The 19,843-nt window shown below is 50.6% G+C and overlaps 2 protein-coding genes across 2 annotated transcripts in view; one reads left to right on the forward strand and one right to left on the reverse strand.

Annotated features, from left to right (window-relative positions):
* Positions 1-19,843, reverse strand: part of INPP5D (inositol polyphosphate-5-phosphatase D) — a gene marked incomplete at both ends in the record, with an annotated part of 131,651 nt that overhangs the window by 27,868 nt on the left and 83,940 nt on the right. The window contains 8 exons of the mRNA XM_079710654.1: positions 50-146; positions 3,933-4,050; positions 4,460-4,656; positions 6,955-7,057; positions 9,217-9,323; positions 17,179-17,302; positions 18,810-18,881; positions 19,032-19,112. Coding sequence (XP_079566780.1) covers positions 50-146; positions 3,933-4,050; positions 4,460-4,656; positions 6,955-7,057; positions 9,217-9,323; positions 17,179-17,302; positions 18,810-18,881; positions 19,032-19,112 — 899 coding nt within the window. The remainder of the gene's footprint in view (positions 1-49; positions 147-3,932; positions 4,051-4,459; positions 4,657-6,954; positions 7,058-9,216; positions 9,324-17,178; positions 17,303-18,809; positions 18,882-19,031; positions 19,113-19,843) is intronic.
* Positions 17,934-18,176, forward strand: LOC307056837 (calmodulin-binding transcription activator 1-like; the record flags this gene model as incomplete). Its single annotated transcript, XM_079709799.1, has 1 exon — positions 17,934-18,176. The coding sequence occupies one exon, from the start codon at positions 17,934-17,936 to the stop codon at positions 18,174-18,176; it is 243 nt and encodes an 80-aa protein (XP_079565925.1).

Below are 19,843 nucleotides of genomic sequence, written 5' to 3' on the forward strand. Positions count from 1 at the left end.
TCTGGGCAAATAACCCCAATCCCTGCTCCTGGGGGATGAGCTCCATTACCTGAGTTTCTTTTCGCTTCCGGAAGTCAGGTGGCTGTTGACAAACCCCAAGGAGGTTCCATTGAACATGAACGATACCCCCACGGCTCCCTTGTTCCCTAAACGGAGGGGGAGGAAGAAGTCAGAGCATCAAACGGGCAAAGCTGCCAAGTGGTGGGAAATCAAGGTGAAGCGACGTCATCCATCAGGACGGAGAGAGCCGCTGTGGGAAAGTGGAGGCCAAGGAAGAAAGCAGAATAGCTTTATCTGGGGCGGGAGATGGGACAGGTGGTAGGGACTGGGGGGCGAGATTCCTCCAGGACAACAGGAAAATAGGATGAGTGGCCAGCAACCTTGGGGTTCTCGGAAGGGCTGAGGGAGGAGGCTACTGGTGTTAACTCATCCTGGCATCTCCCTCTAAGCGGGGTATGTGTGTGTTAGTTTCTCCACATGCCCAAGCAGGACCATTAAAAGGAACCAGAGGGCTTCCCTGGTGGCGCAGTGGTTGAGAGTTTGCCCGCCGATGCAGGGGACGCGGGTTCGTGTCCTGGTCCGGGAAGATCCCACGTGCCGCGGAGCAGCTGGGCCCGTGAGCCATGGCCGCTGAGCCTGCGCGTCCGGAGCCTGTGCTCCGCAATGGGAGAGGCCACAGCAGTGAGGCCCTCGTACCGCAAAAAAAAAAAAAAAAAAAAAAAGGAACCAGAAACCTTGAGAAGGAGATTCAGAAGGAGACCAGGGCTGGGGGGCAGCGGGTGGTGACCTCCCACCAGCTTAACTCCAGCTTTCTGGAGAGACCAAAACCCACACTGAGACCAGTGGTCCTCAGAGTTATGTTCCCCAGAACAGCATCAGCGCCACCTGGGAACTTGCTGGGAGTACACATCTCAGGCCCTGCCCTGGACCTGCTGAATTAGAACTTCAGAAGTGGGAGCCAGTAATCCATGTCTAACAAGTCCTCTAGGACAGGGGTTAGGCAGACACTGACCCACCACCAGCTGAGAATGGTTTTTGTGTTTTTAAACAGTTGGGGAAAAAATCAAAAGAAGAATATTTTGTGACACATTAAAATTGTATGAAATTCAAATTTCAGAGTTTATACATAACGTCTTATTGGAACACAGTTACGCCCCTAGAGAGAGTCCAGTAATTATGACACAGACTGCATGAGCTGCAAAGCTTGAAATATTTACTCTCTGGCCTTTTGGAGGAAACGTCTGCCAACCCTGCTCTAGGTGGTTCTGACACATGCCGAAGTCTGGGAACCTGCTCCGCCCATCGCGGCATCTGTGGGCCGTACGTACTGCGCACTTGAGATGTACAGGTCCAGACTGAGATGTAAAAGTGTAAAAGACACATCGGAATTGTAAGCCTCGGTAAGAAAGACGGACTGTAAAATATCTAATAAATTTCTATATTGAATACCTATTGAAATGGTAATATTTTGAACGTATGAGGTTTGATAAGATATATTATTAAAATTGACTTCCCTTGTTTTCTTTTCCTTTTTTGAATTTGGTACTCAAAATTTAAAACCACCCAGGTGGCTGACATTCTGTCTGGGCTGGATAGCAAAAGGGCCCTGGAGATCACCCGGCTCCGCCCCTTGGGACTCAGGGAAGCCACAGCCCAGCCAGTGGCCGAGCCAGGCCGGGCCTCCTGCCCCCACCCCCCTGCCAACCCCCACCCTGCTGCCCCTGGCAGTGAGGCAGCCCTGTCCGCTCGCCCCCAGGAGGCCCCTCCTCTCAGCTTTCTCCCCACCCTGCAGTGCGGCCTGGGTTTAAATCCCTGCCCACCACTTCCTTGTCACAGGGTCTTGGACAGGTTAGGGAACATCACTGTAGCTTCCAGAGCCCTGTCTGCGAATGGGGCTAATGACAGTCCCTGCCCACACAGGGCGCCTGTATTAAGTAATAGTCGGAAAGCACTTAGCACACGGCCTTGCACAGGGTACAAGGTCTTAGTTCTCCTAGAGGTCTTAGATCTTCCGCCAGTCAGCCAGCATTCACTGAGCTCCTGCCCTGTGCTGACCATGGCTGGGAGCCATTCTGGGGGAGGTAAGGGGGGAGACCAGCCCCAGGAGACGGGGGAAGGGAGGCAGGGAGGGACTGGTACAGGGGAACTCCTCTACCTCCAAGCTGCCCTCCGACTGCCCAGGCCTCCTGCCTCCCTCTCTGGCCTTGTCCCATCACCCACTAGAGCTGAGTCCAGGGACCACGGGGCCTTGGCTTCGCTGTTCCCCCTGCGTGGAACACCCCTCCCACGAGGACCCTTCCTCTGCCCTCGGACTTGGGTCCCAATGCCCCCCTGTCCGAGAGGCCCCTGGACGCCGTCTCAGGTAGTACTTGGATCGGCTCTAGTCTCCGCCACACACGCTTTGCCGCTGCTCACTCCCAAAAGCGTGCCGCCGCCCGTCTGTCCGCGGGAGCAGGCCGCCGTGTGCGGTGGTCAGGAGCCCAGGCCCAGCGCCCTGCTGGGGGGCTGGGGGCACACTCGGCTCCGTCCCGGGAACCAGGGCTGGGGCTGTGGCCGGGGGGAGGCCGGCCGAGGCGTGTTTCTGCCTTGTGTCGGGCGGTCGGAGCGTGTTGCAGGACGGGGAAGGGCTGGTGGGAGGGGGCGGGCAGCCCAGGCAGCCGGGGATCGAGGACCAGAGGAGGTTCCTGGGCAGCAGAGGGCGTGGGCTTCAGAGCAGGGCAGCTGCCGCAGGAAGGAAGGAGGGCAGGTGGGCGTGGACGCGGGCAGCTTGCGGTTTGTCAGCAGAAAGGCTGAGAGAGCTTTTCACGTTCAACTGCAGCAGTTATTCTATTTCCTCTGACCTCTGGGGCTCTGTCCTGCCCTTGACACCAGCCACCAGCCACCAGAAACCGCTGGCCTCGCCCTCAGCTCCACCCACGGCCCCCCGTGTGGGTGCACCTGCCCTCATGCACTCACCGTCACACACAGACTGACAGACTGACACACACAGACCGACGGACTCACACACACACACCGAGACTGGCAGACTCACACAGACTGACAGACTCACACACACACAGTGACAGACACACACACACACACACAGATTGACAGACTGACAGACTCACTCACACATACACAGACTCATACACACAGACTGACAGATTCACACACACACACACAGACACAGACTGACAGACTCACACACACAGACATACACACAGACTGACAGATTCACACACACACACACACACACAGACTGACAGACTCACACACACAGACATACACACAGACTGACAGACTCACACACACACATACATACAGACACACACACACAGACTCACATACTCTCTCTCACACACACACACTCACACTCACAGGCATGCAGCCCTCTGCTGTTTTCAATTCTCTGAAGCACCATGACTGGTCCCCACAGGCTCACAGCTGATACCAAAGTTTCCACCTCCAACCTGAGTCTGTCTAGATCTAGACCAGGGATCATACCCTACAGTCTGTGACCAAACTGAACCCATGACTTGTTCGTAAATACAGTTTTCTAGAACACGGCTGCGCTCATTCATGTTCCTGCTGTCTGTGGCTACTCTCGTGTGTCAGCAGCAGGGCTGAGGAGTTGCACGTGGACTGAAAAGCCTAAAATACTCACTACCTGGCCTTTCACAGCATGTCTGTCAACCTCTGTCCTCAGTCCGTGACACTCAAGGTAGGGTCCGTGTGCTAGCAGTGCTGACAACACCTGGGAGCTCGTTGGAAACACAGAATGTCGGGCTCCTCCTGAGATGTACTGAGTCAGAACCCACGTTCTGCCAGATGCCCAGAAGCACTGGTGTAGACCCCGAGCACATTTAGGCTCGGAGGACCACCCACCCCAGGTGGGATGGACACGCGAGCGTAGGCAGGAGCGAGCTTACGTGGAACACAGCCCCCCTGCTCACCCAGCGTGTTGGCGATGCCCGTCTTCACGTTGTTGGTGCAGATGTGGCTGATCCTGTTCTCGTGCTCTGGCTTGGCCAGCACCGCTATGCGGATGTTCCAGAGGGTGTGGATGGCGACCTGGCAGGGAGGACAAGGCTGTGACCCTGGGCCAGACACAGTGCTTGACCCCAGAGCAAGAGATTCACACCCATCCCTCGCCCCAGGTGTGGGGCGCCCTGTCTGTAGTCCCTACGCTTTGGGGGACTCCAAAGGATGCCTCACAGATGAGACAAAGTGTCTTAAAGATGAGAGCCGGCACAGATGAGATTTCGATGAAGTAAAGATGACCTACAAGCTCAGGCAGGGAAGAGGGAGGACCCCAGTGATGAGCAATGCTCACGGACACCATTAATTTCTGGATACAGGTGCTCCTCTCTGGCCCTGGAAGCCAGGGGGGACCACTGAGCACATTCTTGCTTCTGAGATGCTCCTGATTTGTGCAGCCTACTGCCCCGGAGTCCCACCCAGGGCTGTGGCCACTGCTCACTGTTTTAAAAGTCATGCTGGTGATTTCTTGCAGGGAGTGTTTGAGTATCTCCAGCCACTCCTTCTCTCCCAGGGGGTCCTCCTGGGTGCCGATCACGTAAATGTCATGGGGGATGTAATCAGCAGAGTCATCCCGCGTCTTTCCCTGCCCCTTGGAGAGAAACCAGGACGTGATCTTCTTGGGAGGGGGGGCGTTACCTTCAACAGCAAAACCCAACACCAAGTGAGTCAGAGGCACATCAGGAGAATTCAAAACAGACGTGGGGGGTGGGAGAGGTTCACATAGTCACTGGAAACCATTCAGTTCACCCAATGAAATATACCTTAAAGAACTAGGTACTATCATCCCCCAGGATGTAAGGGAGGGTGAGAACTCAGTTACTTTTCTTTTTCTTTTTTTTTTAGTTTTTTTTTTTTTTTTAATACTGATGTTTTAAAGCAACGCCTTTTTTTTTTTTTCTTTTTTTTTTGGTTGCGCTGCACAGCTTGCCGGATCTTAGTTTCCTGACCAGGGATTGAACCCGGGCCCTCAGCAGTGAAGGTGCAGGGTCCTAACCACTAGACTGCCAGGTAAGTCCCTCAGTTACATTTCTTTGTAAAGATAAAGTTAAGTTTCAAAGACTAGAAACACCTGAAGATTCTGTAACTTGAACTAGTAGCAGAAGATGTCAGACACTGTCCTAGTCTCTGGGGCTTTAGTGATAACTGAGACACAGGCCTCGAGGAGTTTACATTCCATTGGTGGTGAGAGAACGCTGTAGGCTGACAAGTTTAGCATGGAGGCTTCTAACCCATGGTTAGGAGACAACAGTGCCTTCGTTGCACAAGAGAGATCTCAGCCGAAAACCAAGAGATGTGCGGGAGTTAGCCAGAGAAATGGAAGAGCATGGAGGCCCCCCTAGTGCCATTTCAAAAGCTGGGCTGAAACAGCTCAATAAAGAAACGATGATAATGATTGATTTCCCTCAAAATGCCCTTGGAGGTTGAGTAAACTTTTTTCTCCAAGAGATAACTTTCTTGGTTCACAAATGCCAAGAAGCCAAGAACTGGAGTGACTTGACTGCCGCCGAGATCTGCTCCCACTGTGGCTCAGGACGGGAGCACCTACCCTGGGGCCTGGTGGTCTCTGCTCGGGGAGACCCTCGCATGCTGCCCTGGTGAGGCAGGGCCCTGGCCAGCTCCTTCATGCCGTGTGAAGGGCACCCCCTGCAGCTGTGCACCTGGACGGCCTGAACCGTGCCCGGCCAAATCTAAGACGTCCAGGCTTGCAGAGGGAAAAATGGGAAGGGGCCGGTGCCCACGTGCATGAACCCCCAAGTGTGAGAGCTGAGGAGATCAGGCGGCCAGTAAGAAACACTGGTGGGGAGAGAAGCACACAGGAACTGGGCAAGGGTTCTACTTCAGCGCTGCCGTGGCCCCTGGAATCTCTGGGCCTGAAGGTCTGGGGAGACTGGGTCTGGTGGAATCGGGGTGGGCAGCGCTCCCGACTTCCCTCCTGAAACGTCAGCCCCTCCTCCACCAAGCGACGGGCCAGGAGTCCCATGTTGCGTTTCTATTTCGGATTGTGCCCCTCCCCCTCCACGAAGGGCTTCTGCTCAGCCTCTTCCTCCCGGGGGGCTGCTGGGTGACACTGTGCTGCCTTGGGAGGTGGTCCTGACTCTGCTCTAGACAAAAGTAGGCGAGACAGATGCCCAGTCAAATTCAAATTTCAGATAAACAATGGATAATTTTTAGAATAAGTATGTCCCATGCAATAACTGTTTGTCTAAAATTTAAATTAACTAGACATTCTGTATCTACTTAATTTTTAAAAATTTCTAGCTAAATATTTACACTAAATAATTATTTAGTGTAATTCATATTAGTATAAAAATTTGTATTAGCATCTAAGTATATACTGTGTATATTTAGTACAATGCATATTTGATGTATATTTGCACTTACCTCTAGCCGAATAGTTATACTAAATAATTATTTAGTATAATTTATATTCAGTATAATATATTTATATATTTAGTATATGATATATACTTAGTATATATTAGTATGTAAATATATATAGTATATATATTTAGCATAATATATATTTAGTATGTATGTCTTTATTTCTAGCTAAACACCTATACTAAAAAAATTCAAATTCAACTAGGCATCATCTCTCTTTCTCTTTCTTGCTCAATCAACCTGGCAGCCCAAATCAAAAAGGGAGTTCTTCCTTCCAGGACTGAAGCCCCTTGGCAAGCTGCCCAAGGCTGGCAGGTGCCCAAGAGCCTCTTCACCCATATATTCAGACTTTCCAGTTTCGACAAGCAACGTAACCCATTTCAGCTGCACTTGGGGTATGAGAATCCCAGGGCTTGCTGCTCTTACCCCTTGTCTCAGGATGGGTACCCAGGTCTCGGGACTGGGGGTGGGGGGAGACAGGCAAGGATGCTTGAGGCAGCAAAGCAGAGCCCCAGGGGAGGCGCCTGGAGGCGGGGCGGCACGTGGACCCACCCATGTTCCAGGTGCCGATGAAGATGGTGATCATGTCGGGCTCCGGCTGCTCCGAATGCTTGTTCTTCATCTGCTGGAGGAGCTGGCAGAAGCCTTCTCTCTTCTAGGGATTGAAGGGCAGACAGACTCAGACAGGCCTCTGCCTCCCTGCACATGATACTTTCAAAGGACTGGTCAGCTTCGAGAAAACTGAGGGGAGCGCAGATCAGTGTGGACTTCCAGGAGAGCCATCTGGAAATACGTGTCCGAGGTCTTAAGAGAGCGGCTTCCCTCTGACCCAGCCCTTCCACTGCAAGGACCTGACTAAGGAAAGAACCAGGGACTTGTTTGAAGACCCGACTACGTCGTGGGGACTGCAGCAGAAAATATTAGAAACCTTCGTGTCCAGTCTTAGGAGGTGAATTACTAACTGTATTATGGGTCATCCATATGATAGAAGACCACAGGTTTTAAAAATTTGGGGGCAGAGGTACTTCATCAACAAGGGTAGACGGTCAAGATACATTGTTTAGTATGAAAAACCAGGTGACAAAACACTATGAACAGGGCTTCCCTGGTAGCGCAGTGGTTGAGAGTCTGCCTGCCGATGCAGGGGACACAGGTTTGTGCCCCGGTCCGGGAAGATCCCACATGCCACAGAGCGGCTGGGCCCGTGAGCCATGGCTGCTGAGCCTGCGCGTCCGGAGCCTGTGCTCCGCAACAGGAGAGGCTACAACAGTGAGAGGCCACGCACCGCAAAAAAAAAAAAAAAAAAACAACAACACTATGAACAGCACCACTGCATTTGTATTAAAAAAACACAAACAAAAACCATCCTGAAAGATAGAGTCCAAGGATTACTAGTGGTATAGGGGTGTTTCTATTTTAAACTTTTTGTTGATTTGTATACTTTTTCACTAATGAGAATTAGATTACTTATGTAATGAAAGAAACTTTAAATCAAAGAAACTAATTAAAAAGGAAAGAACACACAAAGGCTGTCGTAGCCTTCTTAATAGTCTTCATTTAGTTGTCCTGGGTACACAGTAGGGCACAAAGTAGACGTGGCCCTCTCGTAGCTTACAGTTCAATAGGGCAGGGTGACCAAACAAGCATGCCCCAAAGTTTTAGGCTGCACCATATGAAATTACCAATGTTTGACTGTCTCAGACCTACGTAGATGGCAATTTCATATGATTCAATCTAATTGCAAATCTAAGTTCCCTCTGAAGAAAGCAGCTCACGAAGAATCGTGATGGCTGTCTTTATGGAAACCTGCCTTTAGTTACAAATGGCTCAATATTCAGTGCCTCGGTTTACTGCTGGGCCTCATCCTTCTGAGCTTGCGGCAATGAGCAGAACTGGGTTTTGGACCTCTGCCCACGTGCCCAGCACGATGCCCAGCCAGGTTTCTGCCTCCCCCCACCTGTCTGGCCCCTACTTCCTTGTTTTTCCCAGTTCCTTCTCTATCATTCCTCCCAGTCCCTTTCACCCTCTCAGCCAGTTCTGGGCACCCCTGGACCCCCCATTGGCCTCCCAGCAGCCCACCCCTGCCACACAGGTAGAAAGAGCTGGGTCCCGGCACTCGATGGGGCTGTCCCTGTGAGCCTATGATGGAAGCCCTGTCCCTCTGCCATGGTGCCGACACGGTCAGCCAACACCTCACGTGCTGCGAGCTCTCTGTGCCCTGCCTCATCCGACCCGTACACTGCAGGATACACAGCAGGGCCGCAAGGGTGGGTTTCAGCCCCTCGTTGGCATGTCTGAAGTGAGGGGTAAGGTCACTGAGACAGCGTCTGTGCAGAGGCCACCACAACGCCCAGATCCCAGGCTTCTCCATCGGCCCACCCACCTCTTATTCCAGCAGCCAGGCCTGGCAGAGACTCGCACTTCTGCAGAGTGGGGCAAAGTGTAGAAATGCAGGGAGCGCTGGTTGAGACTCAGATTTAAATCGTGAGTGCCCCTGAGGGCCTCCGGGTGCATCCTGGGGAAGTTCAAAGCCCCCCAGTGGGGCTCAGGGCTAGTAAGACGTGGATGATAAAGGATGCACTCTCTCAGGGGCAGGCGTGGTAGCAAAGGAAGAGGATGGAGCTGTGATGCTTGAATCCCAGCTGGCCTGGAACGCACCCCCTCAGCTTCCTGTGCTTGGCTTTCCCAGGTGGGAAATGGGTTGTGAGAGCTGAGTGGGCGCATGGTACCAACTTCCAGGCGCACAGCAAGCCTCAGAAATTGTGCGTACCCCCCTCCCCTCTTGGCCCATCTTAGTGGTTTGTCGTCACTTACTTTGGAGTCAGCAAAAACATATTCCTTCCGCAGGGTCTTCTCCTTCTCTGTTTCCACCAAAATCACCAACTTGTTCAGAAACTTCTGAGACTTGATGAGCTGCAGGACTGAAGAGGGATGAAAGTTCCTTTTTCTCATCATCACCCAATATGTAGAGCCTCCACTATACTCTGGCACTTGACCATCAACAATCCTGACTTTTCCGTGTCCAGGCTGAGCACCAGATTTGTGCCTGGTCTCCCAGATCCTTGCTCCTCTTACAGGGAGGAGCTCAGGGCTGGGAAGGGTGGTGGCTGGAACAGGAAGGGTGGCCTGGCCGGAGCAGAGACAGTGTGACTGTCCATCTTTTCAGCTCCTTCCCTCTCTCCCTTCCTTCTCTCTCTCTCTCCTCCTCCCTATCTCTTTTCCTTCCTTTCTCTTCCTCCCTTCCCATCTCTTTTCCTTCCTTTCTCTTCCTCCCTTCCCTCTTGTGCTTGTTTTGAATTTATATCTGAAATGAAAAATTAAATACTTTTACTTCTATCAACGACTAAAAGACTCAATTTGTTCTACAAGATTTTTACGAACAGTAGCACTCCCCAACCCTACCTCCCTCCAATGTTCGGCTCCCTAGAGGCAACCACTTTCAATTCTTTTAATGGATTCCTTTGGAATTTTACTTCATGACTCTAAATACGATGCTTATATTGCTACTTCCTGGTGTTTCAGTCTTAGGTCTTTCCTATTACATATTGACTTCCCACTATAGAAGATGAAGGTTTAGCTCTCTTTCACATTTACAACCTGTTCCCCCACCTCACCATTCCCCTGCCCCTGCCAATGTATAATTTCAGTCCCTCCATCATCCTTCTAATAATTATATCATCATTTTGGCCAGATAAGCATTCAGTGTTTGTTATTATGGGAATGCTCTTGACAGACAAGCCCTGACTGCTTTCTTTTTCCTACACAACTTTCTGTTTTCCCTGGAGTTAATAATTGCCATATTTTTTCAGTGGTCCTAACTCTCTCAGTTTGTAACTCTCTTTTCTGTGCGGTCAATCACTTTCATCAGTCTCATCATCCCGAGGGAGCCTCTCCCAGAGCTTCTGGGCCTTCTCTTCTCCGGACTGGTGACCTCTAGGCCTGATGCAGAGCCGTTACTTTAGGGCCTTCCTTCTCCATCATCTGGGAAATCCATTCACCTCTGTCTCTCTTGTATTGGATCCCATGTCGTCCTCTTCCTCAGTTTATGCCTTCATTTTGGTAGAGCAACATCGCTAGTAGCTTTCCAAGAAAGAAGGGAGGGGGTGATACATTTCTGGAAGCTTTGCATGTCTGACAACTCTACCCTCACACTTCACTGACACAACTCTAAGTTAGGAATAATTCTCCTCAGGACTCTGGAGACCTTGCTCCATCCTTTCTAGTTTGCAGCATTGCTGCTGAGAAATAAAACATCATTCTGATCCATCTGTATGCAGAAGAGTTCACATGGCATGCCTGACTGCTATCCTTGGAAAGTCTGCTTGAAGGTGGCCCTTGGTTGGCATCTAGGACCTTGGATTTGGGGAGGGTTCCCAGCATCACCAGGACTAAGAGCAACTCACTGTGTCTGTGATGTTTGTACCAACAGTGTGGTTTACACTGAATTTTTTTTTTTTTTTGCGGTACGCGGGCCTCTCACTGTTGTGGCCTCTCCCGTTGAGGAGCACAGGCTCCAGACGCTCAGGCTCAGTGGCCATGGCTCATGGGCCCAGCCGCTCTGCGGCATGTGGGATCTTCCCGGACTGGGGCACGAACCCGTGTCCCCTGCATCGGCAGGTGGACTCTCAACCACTGCACCACCAGGGAAGCCCTACACTGAATATTTGTTTTCCTTCTGGGAGTCTGGGTGTGTACCAGGCAGAAGGTGCCTACATGACCAGCCTCCAGTAAAATCCCGGGATTCTGAGTCTCTAACAAGCATCCCTGGTAGATGACATTTCACATGTGTTGTCACAACTCATCAAGGGAGGAATTAAGCACGTCCTGTGTGACCCCCACAGGGAAAGGACTTCTGGAAGCTTGTGCTTGGTCTCTCCTAGACTTCAACCCAGGCACATTTTCCCTTTGCTGACTGTGCTATGTCCTTTCACTGTAATAAACCACAGCTATATGACTCTACACTGAGTCCTGGGAGTTTTCCTGGAGAATCACTCACTGTACCTGGATATGGTCTTGGGGACCCCTGACACAGGCTATAATCTATCTTTTGCTTTGAAGATTTTAGGATCTTTTCTTAGAATCCAGTGTTATGAGACTTTCCAATGTTGCATGTGCCTCAGAGTATGCTGGACACTCGGTGGGCCATTTTCAGTCTGTAAATGGATACTGTTCAGTCCTGAGAACTTCTCTTGAATTGTTTCTTTAATGTTTTTTTCTCACTGTTTCCCGGTTTTCTCTTACTGACTCTCATTATATTGGTATTGGACCTCCTGGACTGGTCTTCTAATTTTCAAAAATCCCTTCTCTCCTATTTCTCCTCACTTTGTCCTTTTGTTCTACCTTCTGGGAGCTTTCCTCGACTTTATCTTTCCACCCTTCCTTTGAGTTTTTATTTTAAAAATTTCTGAAAAAAGATTCTGCTCTAATGTTTTTATTTTTCCTTACTAATCTCCTGTTCCCTTCCTTCTCCTTTTTCTTCATTTTTATTTTGTTCTCGCAATGTTCCTTTAATAGCATTCTGTTCTTGTTTCCTGGTCCAATTTCTTTTAACTGTCATAATTTGTTTCCTGCAAGTTTTTTGTCTTTTTCCTTACTTCTGCCTTGAGTCTCATTGTTTCCTATTCCAGGCTTCTCTCCAATGTCTGGTGGTCCTTGGCTGTGGATCCCAACAGTGCCAGTGGGGGACTGTCCAGCAAGGTTTCTCCACTGGGTGGTCTCATGGATTGATTTGTGGGGAACCTCTTCATGGCAGTGTCTTTAGATTTTTGTTCCTCGGCTGGTCATGTGGTCCAGGAAGAATCTTCCAACTGCCTGCCTGCAGGGTGTGGGCCTGGCTGGCAGTATCCCGAGCTGGGCAGGGGTGAAGGCTGGCGTCTCAGCGTTCAGAAGTAACTGTTGTTGAGCCCTCTGTTTTTGGTAGTTTCCTCTGCCCTCACCAGGCCTGGTGTCTCCCAGTCCCTTACCTCCTCCAGAGACTAAACCTCAGGTCTTCTGCCTAACGTGTGAGGGGTAGCCACCCGCCGTGTGGCATGGACAGGGATCTGGTGGGTCTAACTCTTTTAAAAAGATTTTCATCCAATCCTGCTGTTTATAACCCCAGCTTCACCCTCACTCCAGGGGCCCCGGTTGCTATTGATTCCTATGCCCTTGGTGGTTCTGTGGTATGTCGGGCGTCTCAACTTTTCCTATGCCATACTTAAAATTTATGCCATACTTAAAATTTAGCTTTTTTGGTTCCTATAAATTGGTTATCATTATCCATCTGCTTTTCAGCATTCAGAATTATGTTGCCATTATTTTCCCTCCTGTTTTCTTTGTCCCTGTGAGTTTTGCCTTTAGGAAGGGAACTGACAATCGTGTGTGTGTTCAGCCACCATCTTGAGCTGAAGTCTCACTCTAGGGAAATCGTGGGGGGCCCGTGCTCCCAGAAGTCCCCTCAGCCTTGTCAGAGGCAGTCACTGTCCCACAGCGTGACTCCTACTGCTGCCAACTGGAATGCCCCAACTTCTCCAAATCTGCTGCTATTAGGCTATGGCTCCTTCCCTCTGAATTTCTGGTTTTCCTTCCATTTGCAGGACAGCGTGGCTGCCCCTGGGACATGGCATCTTGCTTGCTCAGAATTAGTATTATTAATACTAATATTAGTATTAGTAGCAGGGCCAGTAAGTGGCCCACTTGTTCCCATACCTAGTTACATAGAATCATTTTGGTTCCTCTTCCCTTGCCCCTCTCCATCTCCTCCATCAGCCGGACTGAGCAGTTCTACCTCCAGAACATTCCCCATCTGCCTATCTTTCCCCATCTCAAGCCACCACCACCTCTTGCCGGCCACTGTCATAGCCCTTTAATTGGTCTCCCCATCTCTGCCTGCCCCTGCCACCATTTATTCTCAGCACAGCAGCCAGAGTTCATTTTAGAGGGGATCACACCATTCCCCTGCTTGAAACCTCCAGACAGTGGCTCACTGCACTTAGAACACACCCCGGGTCACCAAGGCCCCGTGACTTCTTCATCCTCCGAAGCCCCAGGCAGAGCCACCTCTGTGGTGTGACGCTTCCCCGCACGGCCCCACACAGAGCTCATCAGTCCTCCTCCAGGGCTAACCTCACATCTGACCCACATTCTAATACATACGCACACGGTCAGCTTTCCCTCCTGAACTGCAGATTCTTTGAGGGAGGGCTATAACTCAGGGCTGGCCCACGGAAGATGCTCAAAAGAAAAATGTCCATTGAATTAACTGACAAGAATTCACAGTGCTTCTCAGGATCCTGAGGAGCATTTCTTTCAGTCTAGAAACCTCAAGTTTTCAGAGCAATCAGGCACTCTCTGACAATCTCCTTACTCATTGTAGGTTTCTGTTTCCTTCTGTAAAACCTGGGTCCACTCCTTTCAGTTGTAAGTCAGTCTCTGTGGTCGTTAAGAGGGAACTATGGTTCTAAGCCCATCACTTTCAACAGCCCTCCCCTGCTCACACCCTCAGTAAGTCCCCAGCTCTCCTGCCCAAGTTGGCAGTGGACGGAGCGGTCCTGCCCCGGCACTGCAACCCCAACTCTGCGTGAATATGACAGCTTGTCACACTCCAGTGTCTAGGGACCTCGTTTCCTGATCCGTCGTCCTCCTCACTGCTCGGTTCTGCCTTCCTCAAAGCTGCCTTGGAGGGATAATTATATGATGATGGTGGTAGCAGCCAATTTTTTGAGCAACTACTAGACGGTAGACACTGTGTACTTTGATGTTTACTTACTGAAGACTCACGGCAGTCCTATAGGATGCTACTATACCTATTTGACAGAATAATAAACTGAGGACAGAGAGAGGGCACTAGACCAAGGTCACATGTGGCTGACCTGGGACTCAAGGCTGGGCTTCTAACACCTCCCTGTGCTCCTAACACCACTTTTCTCCTTCCTGCATCCCACCTCCTGCACAGGGCTGGTCCCCAGAATTCCATCCCCGCTGCTGCCCTGAGAGTATCCCTTGGACCTTCATGCCACAGCCCAGGTGGGACTCAGGAGCAGGAGGTTGCAGGACAGGGCAGGCCCCTGTGCGGCAGCCCCCATGGCCTCTACCTGGACACTTTGCCGTGGGGTCAGTGCTGCCTCTGTGCTCATGGGATGTACTTTTACAGGCATTAGCTCGTCTACTCATGACAAGCCTATTATTCCCATTTCACAGATGAGAAAATGGAGGTACAGAGCAGTTAAGCAACTAGGCCAACATGATACAGCTAGCAAGTGTCAGAGCCTAGATTTGGACCTGGGCAGTCTAGCCCCGGAGCCCATGTGTGCTCTTATCCTCTGTCCTGCAGTTCCCAGCACAGTGTCTGACATCGAGCTGGTGCTGAACACACCACCCACTTCCCGCCCCGCCTGGATGTCCAGCCCTAGGAGGTTCTAGGGGTGACGGGTGGTATCTACAGGGCTTGGCTGTCAGGCCAAATATCCGCCATCTGAATAGACAGCTCAGGCCAGTGTTCTTGATGGGGTGAGGCTGTGGCTTGTGTCATGTACCCTAGAGACCCCTGTGGGATGTGCTGTGACCTGCTCCCATTTGCTATCTCTGCTGAGGTAGAGTGGGTGTTGGTGACCCAGGACAATATCTGAAGGCCACTCCAACTCATGGGCTAAACGACAGTGGGCAGACAGCATGGAAGCACAGCCCACACTCCCTACAGGCATCTGCTTGGCAAGGCTAGTGCAGCGGGATTTTCCCAACTTTTCAACACCAGCCATCAGTCGTGGTCTCCAACTAGAACCTGCCTCCAGAACATTCCATCCCACAAGTCAGGCTTCTAACAGAACCAGAGGAGAGTCCACTGCTTCCAGACAGCAGGAAAAAGATTTGACATGGTGACCACATGCATACAATTTCTTTTTTTTTTTTTTTTTTTTTTTTTTTTTTTTTTTTTTTTTTTTTCCGGTACGCGGGCCTCTCACTGCTGTGGCCTCTCCCGTTGCGGAGCACAGGCTCCGGATGCGCAGGCTCCGGATGCGCAGGCTCAGCGGCCATGGCTCACGGGCCCAGCCGCTCCGCGGCATATGGGATCCTCCCGGACCGGGGCACGAACCCGTATCCCCTGCACTGGCAGGCGGACTCTCAACCACTGCGCCACCAGGGAGGCCCCACATGCATACAATTTCTATGTGTGTGTGCATGTGTATGTATAACTACAACACAAGTTTCATGAAAAAATATTTACCTTTACTCTCTACTTTGATGTTTTCTGGTTTATCCTTCTCTGTTCTTTCTCTTCTCACACTACTTTATTAAGAACAAAAGATACTGATCATGCCTGGAACTGCCAGATAAAATACAGGATGCCTGGGATTCCTTTACAGAAAAAGGCATACCTTTTTACTATAAGTATGTTCCAAGTATTGCACGGGACATACTTATACTAAAACTTTTTCCTTGTTTATCCGAAATTTAAGTTTAACTGGGCATCCCGTATTTTTATTTGCTAATCTGGTATCCCTCATTATATGTTACTAAACAAATTTTGAGCCCCTGCAGAATAAAAAATACTGTTTACAGACCAGAGGGACTTTGTCTTCAGGGGTTGGAAAACCTGAACTGGAATACAAACTGCTGTGTGAAATTTGAGGGGAGAGTCCACAGCACTTACCAAGTACCTCAGGGAATCTGTGGGCCAGGTGAGGATAAAATGAGATCAAGTAAGGAAATGTGGCTCAGAAAATATCATGTTGCGATACATAGGCTCCCGCCTTGTACAGACGGAGAAACTGAGGCTTGGAGCTGCCCCTCCCTGGCAGGCCAGCCTCTGAGGCCAGTGATGCCAGGGGCACATCTGAGCATTTTCCCCTTTCTCTTCCCCTGACCTTGGCCACACTGCAGGCTGTCACTTGCCATCCTCACTATCAAGGCTGCCAATTCTAGACTCTGCCTCCAAAACTGCCTCCCTACCCCCTCCCCAGTTATTCTCCATCCAACCTGTGGCCTTCCTCAGAGCACTCAGTAATAGCTGAAATCATCGTATTGACATATTTATTGGCCACTCAATGCATTGGAATGTAAATTCCACGTGGACAGAGTCTTCAACCATCCGGCTTACCCTGGATCCCCAGTGCCTGGCCCACAGCAGCTTCTCTATAACTTTTTGGCACGTGAACATTTTCCATTTTACTGATGAGTTTGTTTGAAATGCAAAGCCTCAGTTGCCCAGAGTTGGCTCCTATGTGCTAGGTTTTCCTAAGGAGCCTTACACGTAGATCCATTCACATGAGCCTTATCGCCCCCATTTTACAGATGAGGAAACTGAGGCCCAGGAAGGTTAAGTGTTGCTTGCAAGGTCACACTGGTGCTAAGTGGCTGAGCTGGGATGTGAATTCAGACAGAGCTCATGACTTTAATGCCCTGCTAAACCGTTTCTCTGTCTGTGCTACCCTAGAGATGCAGCCTGATTTGGTCAGCAGGGCCTGAACCAGGCACAGTGATGACCACACGCGTCAGCGTGGCTCCTAGCAGGGAAGAGCGTGAAGACATGTGGAACCGCCATCCAGGGCCAAGTATAAGCTCATTTACCCAGGGTGGGAGGAAGCAGGTGGAGCGTACAGGGCAGGCCTCAAGGTAGAGGGGTCACGAGAGGGGAGCCTTAGGACTGGGGGTTCCCACAGGCAGGCTGAGGGTGGGTGGGTACCCCAGCAGAGGGTGGAAGGTGCCTGGCAGGACTTGCTTTTCCAGCAGCCTGCTGCTGAGCGGCCACAGGAAGGGCACTAGCAGAATGAGAACTTTACAGACATGAGGGGGCCTTACTTTTCTTGTGGCTGTAGAACTTGTCCTCAGAACCATCCTTGGACTTCTTAATTATCAGTTTCCCAGATTCAACATCAACTTTGAGCTGCAATTTCTGAGGAATCCCCAGAGATTCTGACTTCACCTGTGAAAAGGAGGTGGGGGGAGGGGCGGGGCAGAGGAGATGTTGGTTATCCCTTCTCTGTGCTTCCACAGTGCCAGTCCGTGACCCCTTGTCGATATGACTGGGCAGCCCTTGGCTATGTGTCCAGCCCTGGTGTCCCTCCTGTGAGGGACCCCTGGGCTTCTGTCTCTGAGCCTCCCTGCCGCAGAGGGAGTTTCCATGGGCAGCTCGTGAGAGTCGCTGAAACGTGGGAGGAGCCCAGCTTGTCCACTGTGCGCACATCAGCTATTCCGCCAACAGGTCTGGAGAAGGGAACGGATGAACGACTGGAAGATGGTTTATTCACGGCTGAATGTGACAGCACTCACTAATCTGATGTGTCATCTACTTCCACAAAGGATTTAAGTAACAGATTTATGCTCCTGGGCCTCGTTACAACCAATAAGTGAACATTCACTGATAATGATTAGGAAAAAGACAATTGCCTAGGCATGTTCAGAAGATGGAAATACATCTTAATATCGAATTGTCATCAGGGCTAGGAAGGATTTGGGGATGGGCATCCTGTCCTGTTTCTGAAGGTGGAACCAGTGCTGGGCAAAAAGAAAAGAAAAACAGCGCGCTCGGGGTCCCGGTCGCGAGGAGGAGGAGGATGTGGCGCGCGGAGGGGAAATGGCTGCCGAAAACAAGCCGGAAGAGCGTTTCCCAAAGTGGATTCCGCGGAACTCGCACCTACTGTGTTCTCAACACCGTGCCACCTGTAGAAGATGATCACGGGAACAGCAGTAGTAGTCATGTAAAAATCTTTTTACCGAAAAAGCTGCTTGAATGTCTGCCGAAATGTTCAAGTTTACCCAAAGAGAGGCACCGTTGGAACACTAATGAGAGATCGTGATGCAGCCGTCCTTTGGGATTTCTTTTTAATAATGTGTGACCCTTCACCTTTGATCCCCTGACCTGCATTACCTTGGTAACCATTTCATTTTTTAATTTCATTTCATTTTTTGATTTTGGTGTACAAGCTGTAACATTTCATCTCTCAAAGTGTCACACGCTGATTTCCTCAAATAGAGATACCCCTTTGAGCGACAAAAAAAAAAAAAAAAAAAAAAAACGAAAAGAAAAACAAATTTCTGGGCTGGAGATTCTAACTCAGTCACTTTCAGGGAAGTCACAGGAATCACTTTTTTTTTTCCCCCTAATCCCTCCTTGAGACACTATTTTGCAGCCAGTTCGGGGAGGCCCTCTGTTTGATGACACTCACTGCCCCCATTTGGAGAAGGACGAAGTTTTGGCATCTTGGGCCAATGAGAAGCTCCTTCCTTGGGAGCCTCCCCATGGCGAAGGTTCCACAGGTTCATCTGGGCACCCATTCTAAGGTTTAATCATCTTCCCAGGGAGCTGGTTCCACTGACCGTCAATCTCAGCCCAGCCGTTGGGCTCCCTCCTGAGCCAAAAGCCCCCCTTCCACAGGGACCAGAACGCCTGTCAGCCCCCTCCTGTGAAGCACAGGTCCACAGCCACTTACCTCAAAGGTGACTGGTGGGATGAGGGAACGCCGGTGGGAAGACTCGGGACCCTCATGCAGCAAGGCCTTGACCTGTGGGCAGAAATGCACGGGGCCCTTCAGGCTGGGAGGTGAAGGGAAGGTAGTACAGGTTGGGACAGAGCCACAGGGATACCTGGGCATTCTCCAAGCGAAGAGGGGGCCAGAGAGAAGTGCAGGGAAGCTGCAGGGTCCCCCACATACCTTATCTTCAATAGAAGACAGGAGACTTGTCAGTTGGCTGAGCTTGGCCACCATGTTGATCGGATTGGCCTCACCAGGCACCTGGGACATGAGGAAAAGAGCAAATAAGGACGGGATGCTGAGTGCCAGCCGCTGAGAGGCGTCAGGCTGAGCACTTTCCATGCTTCATCTTGGTTCATCTCCCTAACAACCCCACAAGTACGATTATTGTCCCCCTTTGCAGACAAGGAAATCAGGGATATGTAAACCGTCTCAAAATTATGATGACCAAAACATCTTCCTTTCTTCTTCCCTCTAAATCTGCTTCTTCCCTGGTGCTTCTGAGTTGCTTAAACAAAACCGAGGCCTGTCCTCGATTATAACCTTTCCACCCTCCTACGTGTACTACATCGGTGCTCCTGGCTGGACTTCCGAAACACAGCCGTCCCCTGCTCAAAACCCCCTCGTCCAGCTGTTTTCCACCACTGAGAGGAAATGATCCAAACTCTTAAAGACTCTGTATGATCCACCCCTCAGCCCCAGCCACGCTCATCCTCACTTCTGATCTGGTCTTGGCCTTGAGCTACACTTTCTGAGGAATCCCTAGAAACATGGATGTCACCTGAGAAGGCCACTTCCTTGTCATTCAGGTCTCAGAGCCACAGAGAGGTCTTCCCTGACCACACGAGCTAAAATCATGTCTACTAGATCACCCTGCTTTGTTTCATACCAATCACCACGATTGTTTATTTGCTCTTTGCATATTTCCCCTGCTAGAATGTAAACACTGTGAGAATTGGGACAGTGAGAAATGTGTCCGGTGCTTGACATTG

Source organism: Hyperoodon ampullatus (assembly GCF_949752795.1).
Source record: "Hyperoodon ampullatus genome assembly, chromosome: 8".
Classification (NCBI taxonomy): Eukaryota; Metazoa; Chordata; class Mammalia; order Artiodactyla; family Ziphiidae; genus Hyperoodon; species Hyperoodon ampullatus.